The sequence below is a fragment of the Chiloscyllium plagiosum genome, chromosome 34 (assembly GCF_004010195.1).
Source record: "Chiloscyllium plagiosum isolate BGI_BamShark_2017 chromosome 34, ASM401019v2, whole genome shotgun sequence".
Classification (NCBI taxonomy): Eukaryota; Metazoa; Chordata; class Chondrichthyes; order Orectolobiformes; family Hemiscylliidae; genus Chiloscyllium; species Chiloscyllium plagiosum.
This window is the reverse complement of record NC_057743.1, coordinates 23,413,528-23,422,569: the sequence shown is the minus strand read 5'-3', so window position 1 is coordinate 23,422,569 and position 9,042 is coordinate 23,413,528. Positions and strand designations below refer to the sequence as shown.

At 43.9% G+C, this 9,042-nt stretch overlaps 2 protein-coding genes across 6 annotated transcripts in view; both read left to right on the top strand.

Annotated features, from left to right (window-relative positions):
- The window catches only part of LOC122540103, a 9,324-nt gene extending 6,202 nt beyond the window's left edge, over positions 1-3,122 (top strand). Inside the window, exon 3 of the mRNA XM_043675414.1 lies at positions 3,036-3,122. Coding sequence (XP_043531349.1) covers positions 3,036-3,122 — 87 coding nt within the window. The remainder of the gene's footprint in view (positions 1-3,035) is intronic.
- A 695-nt stretch (positions 3,123-3,817) lies between these two features.
- LOC122540333 (atrial natriuretic peptide receptor 1-like) overlaps positions 3,818-9,042 on the top strand; it is a 22,183-nt gene continuing 16,958 nt past the window's right edge. Inside the window, exons 1-2 of one of the 5 annotated variants that reach the window (XM_043675892.1) lie at positions 3,818-4,071; positions 5,320-5,426. In XM_043675892.1, the coding sequence (XP_043531827.1) occupies positions 5,367-5,426 (60 nt within the window). In that variant the 5' untranslated portion in view covers positions 3,818-4,071; positions 5,320-5,366. Of the gene's footprint in view, positions 4,072-4,105; positions 4,345-4,473; positions 4,838-5,291; positions 5,427-9,042 lie in introns of those variants that run through there. The other 4 variants (XM_043675890.1, XM_043675891.1, XM_043675888.1 and 1 more) reach the window with 4 other exon arrangements.

Below are 9,042 nucleotides of genomic sequence, written 5' to 3'. Positions count from 1 at the left end.
CGATGCTCTCCACTGCATCTCCTCCACTTCCCACACCTCCGCTCTTGAACCCCACCCCTCCAATTGCCACCAGTACCGAACCCCACTGGTCCTCACCTTCCACCCCACCAACCTCCGGATATATTGTATCATCCTCCGTCATTTCTGCCACCTCCAAACAGACCCTGCCACCCAGGGATATATTTCACTCCCCACTCCATCAGCGTTCTGGTGAGACCACTCCCTCCGCAACTCCCTCGTCAGGTCCGCACTCCCCACAACCCAACCTCCACTCCCGGCACCTTCCCCTGCAACTACAAGAAGTGCAAAACTTGTGCCCACACCTCCCCCCTCACCTCCCTCCAAGGCCCCAATGGATCCTTCCATATTCATCGCAAATTCACCTGCACCTCCACACACATCATTTACTGTATCTGCTGCACCCAATGTGGCCTCCACTACATTGGGGAGACAGGCCGCCTACTTGTGGAACGTTTCAGGGAACACCTCTGGGACACCCGCACCAACCAACCCAACCGCCCCATGGCTGAACACTTTAACTCCCTCTCCCACTCCGCCAAGGACATGCACATGACGCTTGGAGGAAGAGCACCTCATATTCCACTTAGGAACCCTCCAACCACACGGGATGAATGTAGATTTCTCCAGCTTCCTCATTTCCCCTCCCCCCACCTTATCTCAGTCCCAACCCCCAGATTCAGCACCACCCTCTTGATCTGCAATCTTCTTCTCAATCTCTTCGCCCCCACCCCTTCTCCGGCCTATCACCCTCACCCTCACCTCCTTCCACCTATCGTATTCCCAGCGCACCTCCCTCAAATTCCCTCCCCCCTACATTTTATCTCAGCCCGCTTGGCACACCAGCTTCATTCCTGAAGAAGGGCTTATGCCCGAAACGTCGATTCTCCTGCTCCTTGGATGCTGCCTGGCCTGCTGTGTTTTTCCAGCACCACATTTTTCAACTCTGGTCTCCAGCATCTGCAGTCCTCACTTTCTCCGAGGTTTGACTAGTGTTTTGTATAGTTTTAGCAAGGCATTCCCATTTTTGTACTACACTCCTTCTTAATTTGGATGCTAGCTTTTTATGATTCATGCACAAAGACCTTCACATTCCTCTGTGTTGCAACTTTGAGGATTTTCTTCATTTAAATAATATTCAGCTCTTCCATTCTTCCTGCCAAAGTACATAACCTCACATTTTCCCACATTGCATTCCAACTGCCAAGTTTTTGCCTACTCATTTAACTTATCTATAATCATCTTAGCTTTTTTATGCCATTCTCACTTCTTGCTTTCCCACTTATTCCTTTCTGTAGCCCAATTGCGATTCAGGATGATACTTCCATGTTGCCTGCTGACGCTGGGGATTATGTTTAGGGTTGAGATGTCAGCCGTAGTGTCTCTGCCTAATCTCCTGAGCTCAGACACAAACACTCACTGTGTTACTGCTCCAGTGATTAAGGAGCCCAGGAATGTTTGACAATTAAACAGCATAAACTTCACATTGGGATTTTCAGAAAGGTGAGAATACACAAAATAGAGGGCACACTGGCAGCCAAAACCTCAGTTAAAGTTTTGGGATCAAGAATGTTTTTAATTGTTGGACGTATAAAGGGGATTGGGAAGCAGCCGCCTGAGCTGAAATTGACTGAGGTCATACTGCTTTTTGTATAAAAGTTATTTACACATCTTAATGAGATTCCCCCCATGTTCAAATTTGCCAATTTAGCAGTAAAATAAGCTCCATCTCCTGATGTCGAAGATGTTGAAAAATTGGCCATGGTGATCTCTGCCATTGTTGACTGCAACCCTGCCTTCACTGGTCAATATACATGTTAGTATTCATACAGCTCCACAAGCAATATAATTAGCCTTAATCAGAAAATTTGTATATATAGTCCAAGTTGGTTGTTCACCTTTCCAGCTCACCCTGTTTCTAAGCAGTAGTTGCATGAGTGATGTTCACCATTAACTGAATGCTGGCATCAAGCCAAAGAGATGTTCACATAATATACAAATGAGTAATGTAGTATATACACTTCAGTTCTGGTGCAATGCTTGGTATGTAAGCCGTCAGTCCCAAAGCTGCTGGATCATATCAAACAGCATATCCCTTTGGTTGTTCACAACAAGCAAAGTTCTAATTGCACACAACTAGCCCATGCTTGCAAAACTCACAAAACAGTGTTCAATATTAGATGTGACTCCACGACTGGGCAAACCCTAGTGTGTGAAGAATTACACCAACAACAAATATATGACATTGTCAGTCTGGCTTGCAATGTGGTGCACTTGCATATAGTGGAAGCTACAAATATTAATAATTTCACCTTCTTATCAGGTGAAAATAACATGCCTGTTTCAACTCAACAAATTAGAGGGAGGCAGTGACATTGTAGTAATATCACTTCGCTAGTAATTCAAAGATCCAGGTTAATATTCTGGGGAAGGTCTAATGAAGGGTCATTCTACTGGTAGTGTTGCGTCTGTTTTGTCTCTCCGCAGGTGCTGTCAGACTGAATTTCTTCAGCACTTCCTATTTTTATTTAATATTCTGGTGATATGGATTCAAATTCCAGCATGGCAACAGTGAAATTTGAATTTAATGAAATCTGAAATTTAAAGGTAGTCTAATGGCATCTGTGGAATCATTGTCAAAAAATACCATGTGGTTCACCAATGGGAAGCAAATCTGCTTTGTCTGGTCTTCATGTGACTGTGGATCCACAGTGTGGTTGACATGTAACAGTCCTCTGAAACGGCCCAGTTAGCAGTTCAAGGGCAATTAAGGATGGGCAGAAAATGCCAACAATGCCTGCTTTCCATTAAATAATATATAAAAGAAAGTGACAGCCATTCTCCGGTTCATTTAATCAGAATCAATCTGCCTGGTTTAATTTTTTTTTAAAGCAGTTATCTATCAGTCATCATTAACTAATGCATTCCTCATTCAGAATCCACTTGTCAACAATTAAGCACTGTCTTCTCTGACACAACAAATGTTATTTTCCCTTTCCTTTGGCATTTTTTTGCAGATTATTCTGATGAGTGAAGATGACTTCAACAAAATTAGCATTTTTACAGCAATTGTAAACCAAGAACGTCATGACGAGCCTTTATAAAACACTGGTTTGGCCTCCATAAGACTATGTATCCAGTTTGGGGCTTTACATCTTAGGAAGAATATGACGACATTAGCCATTGAATTACACTGCAGTATAACTGCTCTTACCATATCATTTTAAACTTTTTGGCAATTGGCTAAACCAACAGTAGGAGAATTATGTAGAACTCGAATTTGATCCGACTGTCTGAATCCTTTGTAGGGGACATTTCAGGAACTTTGACGCATGCTATGGTTGTGTTTCAAGTCGAGTTATGCTTTCATTTCCGTATCCTTCTGAAGAGGTTTCCAGTGAGTGCAGCATTTAATTCAGTGTTGATAATATCGAGGCAATACCACCATACGCAGTTCCACCCAAAAACCTTGTGCCTTTGCAACAAAGTACGCCTAAACGTTTCTGACTTATAGTGCATGATTTTCTAAAATACTTTGTAATTTAAAAAAAAATAATTAAATCGCTATTAGAAAATTCCTACCGGACATTGCAGAATAAAACATGATACGTTGGGACAAGTACCAGTTCTCGAATACAGTCTGTAACAAAGCTCAGTTTTAAAGAGAGCAGGAATTGTGCAGAGCGAGCTTCAAAAGATATTTCGAGTTGCAGGCCCAAAACACTTTTTCAAGGCAGCAAAATGACTGTCGGGTTTGGCCAGCCGGACGGGTTTATTTGCATCTGAAAGCTGCCCAAGGGCATCATTGTTTGCAAATAATTACACATAATTAGTCAATTACCTATCTTTGGTTCTTAAGGAAAATGTAGAGAATGGGGATGATAAATAAGCAGCTATCCGGATGCAGTGCAAAAACAAATTGATTGCCCAGTTTCCTACGTTGGGAATACACGATATCTGCGGTGGTTGGAAGGAGTTCTGGGAGACTCAACAGGCTTGCACTTTCTGTTTACACGCAGCTGCCAGCAATATCTGCACCTCATTGTATTTCAGGTACAGCGCGAAAAATATCCTGCTCACCCCCCCAATTCCTTAACAATATGAAAGGCGCTGTGTTCCAGCTCAACTGGTGACATCTAAGTGCAAATCCTTAAACCTCAATTTCTATCCATTTGTACCTCGTGGTGTCAGATCTAAACTGCATCACGGACGAGGTAACACTGGGAGTCCAGTCGGAACTCAATGCAACCCCGAGAGGTTCCACTTGGGCCTCATTGCACTGCAATAATGAAGCCGTTCTTTTCAGCTTATTGCAAGTGATGTCAGGTACAGTGATGGAAATTCGGAACCTTAGTTTTAACACTCAGAGGAAGAACACAGGTTCTGAAGCGACAGATTGGTCTCGAAACGTTAACTCTTTCTCTCTCCACAGATGCTGCCAGTCCTGCCGAGTTCCTGCAGCATTCCCAGTGTAGCAGTATTTCGCGTTTATTTGAGTGCTATATAGTAAAACGTTCTAAATCTCGTGTTAAGCGAAAGTCAGTGTTGTGTGCAATTCTAAGCGCGTAACTTCCAGAAAGGGTATTAAAACCTTGAGAGGGGCTGGGGAATGCTGAGATTTACCGGAGTGGTACCGCGGATGAAGGGATCTCAGACAGAGGAAAATTGGAACAGCAAGTATGGTTTTCCTTAGAACAGAGGCTGTTGGGGAATTTGAAAGAGATGTTCAAAAGTATGAAGGATATCGAGAATATCCAGAGATACTCATACACATGGAAGGTGCATGGACGAGAGGTGGTTAAGCGAACTGGCGAAAAAGGTAATGGAGTTTGAACATCGTGAATAGTTACGATTTGAAGTGGCTCTGTCAAAGAGCCAATAAAGGCACAATGAACCGAATGACCACTATCTTTACATAGACTCTATGATATTGACCTTGAAAGGAACTGTTGGGTTACTGATCTGGGAAAGTTTATGCATTCGGTTTAAAATCTCTGGATTACACGTCAGAATGCTTATATCATCAAGTTACTGAATCAAAAGATTAAATCAAAAGAAACCCAGCTGTAGGGTACATTAATACACCGTCCAATGGTAGCTGCTATTGTAGGCCTGCAGAAAACTGCAGCCTCCTACTTCTCACTGTGAATGTGTTATCAATGTTCAGGCCAAATTCAGGACCATTGTTTCGCGAAGTGTATGCGACTTTGAACTGGAGGAACAATACAAGCTTCTTAATTTAGCGTCTGTACACGTTTACATTTTGTTGGCAGGTGACAATTTATTTCTCGGACATTGTAGGATTCACCACCATCGCTGCCTCGTGTACGCCTCTGCAGGTGGTGGAGATGTTGAACAATTTGTACATGTGTTTTGATACCAGGATTGAATCCTACGACGTATACAAGGTACGAATTCAATAAGTGCCAGTAACGAATAACAGAATCACTAACGTTAAAACAGTTCAGACAATGATTTCTGGTCAGACCAGAGATTGCTTGGTGTTGTACCAGAGATTGCTTGGTCTCTCATAAGCGTCCATGAGGCACAAGCTCAGTGCATGGGGCCGACTAACTAACCTGTGCCTAATGTTAACCGAAGTCCTGCATCTTCACATAATAGGGATAGGGGCCTAATCTGATATTAGATACATTATATCCAGTTTTTCTTTCTAACCCCAACTCTCAATGTCCGATAGATATGATGAAAAATTTTAAGGGAATGAAAATATATCTGAACGCAGGCTTTGTAACAACTAATTCAGGTTATTATATTTTAAAAATGACAAACTGAGTTCACCTTTCTGTGTAGGTGAGGATCTATCAGATAAGCAGCTCTTTTCGTTATCCGAATATCCTGGGAGGGTGAAACCTCACAACCCTTGGATAAGCATTTGACTGTCATACATTCAAGGTTGGGGGCCAAGGACATGAAACTTGAAAGGGTGTAGGAAGTAATGGTTAGCAGTGCTGCTCACAGTGCCTGGACATGGGTTTGACATGGGTTTGATTCCAGCCTTGCACAACTGTCTATGAAGTTTGCATGTTCTCCCCGTGTCTGTGTGGGTTTCCTCTGGGTGCTCTGGTTTCCTCCCACAGTCCAAAGATGTGCAGGTTAGGTGAATTGGCCATACAAAAGAAATCTCCACAGTTTCCTGGGTTGTGCAAGATAGATGCATCAGCCAGAGAAAAAATGGGAAGACAAGGATAGAGTATGGATTTGGGTGGGGATATGTTTTGGAGCGGAAAGTGAGGTCTGCAGATGCTGGAGATCAGAGCTGGAAATGTGTTGCTGGAAAAGCGCAGCAGGTCAGGCAGCATCCAGGGAACAGGAGAATCGACGTTTCGGGCATAAGCCCTTCTTCAGGAATGGGGAAAGTTTGTCCAGCAGGCTAAGATAAAAGGTAGGGAGGAGGGACTTGGGGGAGGGGCGTCGGAAATGTGATAGGTGGAAAGAGGTCAAGGTGAGGGTGATAGGTCAGACTGGGGTGGGGGCGGAGAGGTCGGGAAGAAGATCTCAGGTTAGGAAGGCGGTGCTGAATTTGATGGATTTGACTGAGACAGGGTGGGGGGAGGGGAAATGAGGAAACTGGTGAAATCCGAGTTCATCCCTTGTGGTTGGAGGGTTCCTAGCCGGAAGATGAGGCGTTCTTCCTCCAACCGTCGTTTTGTTGTGGTCTGACGATGGAGGAGTCCAAAGACCTGCATATCCTTGGTGGAGTGGGAGGGGGAATTGAAATGTTGAGCTACAGGGTGGTTGGGTTGGTTGGTCCGGGTGTCCCAGAGGTGTTCTCTGAAACATGTTTTGGAGGGTTGGTGCAGACAGAATGGACCAAATGGCCTCTTTTGAACTGTATGATTCCATGTGATACTTGGGTGGTTGTATGACAAGCTGAAGCTCCTCGATGCTGCCTGAATTGCTGTGCTCTTCCAGCACCATTGATCCAGAATCTGGTTTCCAGCATCTGCAGTCATTGTTTTTACCTTGACAATCTTTGTTGTAATTCCTCATGTTAGTCACATGACCATAGACTAAAATGGTCAAATATATTTTTGGGTCAGTACAGACCAGGCCTTTAGTCAGGGCCAGCAGCATCACTGAAATTTACAGTACAGGAGGAGACCATTTAGCTCATTGTGACTGTGCTGGTCCTTTGAAGGAGCAATTCACATGGTTCTACACCTTCATTGCTATTCAAATTCTTCATTTTCAAACTACAATTCAACTCAATTCCTGCTTGAAACCTGCCTCCACTACATTCTTAGCAATGCATTCACTACCTAACCATAGGCTGGGTGAAAGGTTCCTCAGGTCACTTACTGCCTCTTTTGACAATTGTAGAGTCGTAGAGATGTACAGAACAGAAACAGACCCTTTGGTCCAACTTGTCCATGCTGACCAGTTATCCCAAACTAATCTAGTCCCATTTGCCAGTACTTGGTCTCTAAACCCTTCTTATTTATATACCCTTCCAGATGCCTTTTAAATATTGCAATTCTACCAGTCTCCACCACTTCCTTTGGCAGTTCATTCCATGCAAGTACCACCCTCTGCGAGGAAAGAGTTGCCCCTTCGATCCCTTTTATATCTTTCACCTCTCACCCTGAACCTATGCCCTCTAGTTCAGGACTCCCTGACCCCAGGGAAAATACCTTGTCTATTTATCCTATCCATGTCCCTCATGATTTCATAAACCTCTATAAGGTCACCCCTCAGCCTCCAGCACTCCAGGGAAAACAGCCCCAACCTATTTAGCCTCTCCCTATATTTTCCAACCCTGGCAACATTCTTGTAAATCTTTTCTGAATCCTTTCAAGTTTCACAACATCCTTCCAATAGGAAGGAGACCAGAATTGTATGCAATATTCCAACAGAGGCCTAACCAATGTCCTGTACAGCTGCAACATGACCTCCCAACTCAGGTACCCAATGCTCTGACCAATAAAGGAAAGCATACCAACTGCCTTCTTTACTGGTCTATGTACCTGCAACTCTACTTTCAAGGAACTATGAACCTGCACTCCAAGGTCTCTTTGTTCAGCAACACTCCCTAGGATCTTACCATTAAGTGTATAAGTCCTGCTAAGATTTGCTTTTCCAAAATGCAGCACCTCATATTTATCTGAATTAAACTCCATCTGCCACTCATCAGCCCATTGTCCCATCTGATCAAGATCCAGTTTTAATCTGATGTATCCTTCTTTGCTGTCCACTAGACCTCCACCTGCAAACCTACTAACTATACCTCCTACGCTCACATCCAAATCATTTATATAAATGATGAAAAGTAGTGGACCCAGCACCAATCCTTGTGACACACCACTGGTCACAGGCCTCCAGTTTGAAAAGCAGCTCTCCACCACCACCCTCTGTCTTCTACCTTTGAGCCAATTCTGTATCTAAATGGCTAGTTCTCCCTCTATTCCATGAGATCTAAGCCTGCTAATCTGTCTCCCGTGGGGAACCTAGTTGAATGCCTTACTGAAGTCCATATCGATTACATCTACTGCTCTGCCCTCACCAATCCTCTTTGTTACTTCTTCAAAAAACTCAATCAAGTTTGTGAGACATAATTTTCTCTGCATAAAGCCATGTTGACTATCCTGAATCAGTCCTTGTCTTTCCAAATACATGTACATCCTGTCTGTCAGGATTCCCTCCAACAACTTGTCCACTACCGATGTCAGGCTCACTGGTCTATAGTTTCCTGACTTTTCCTTACCATTTCTCTTAAATAATGGCACCACGTTAACCAACTTTCAGTCTTCCAGCACCTCACCAGTGACTATCGATGATACAAATATCTCAGCTAGGGGAGAAAGTGAGGTCTGCAGATGCTGGAGATCAGAGGTGAAAATGTGTTGCTGGAAAAGCGCAGCAGGTCAGGCAGCATCCAAGGAGCAGGAGAATCGACATTTCGGGCATGAGCCCTTCTTCAGGAATGAGGAAAGTGTGTCCAGCAGGCTAAGATAAAAGGTAGGGAGGAGGGACTTGGGGGAGGGGCGTTGGAAATGCGATAGGTGG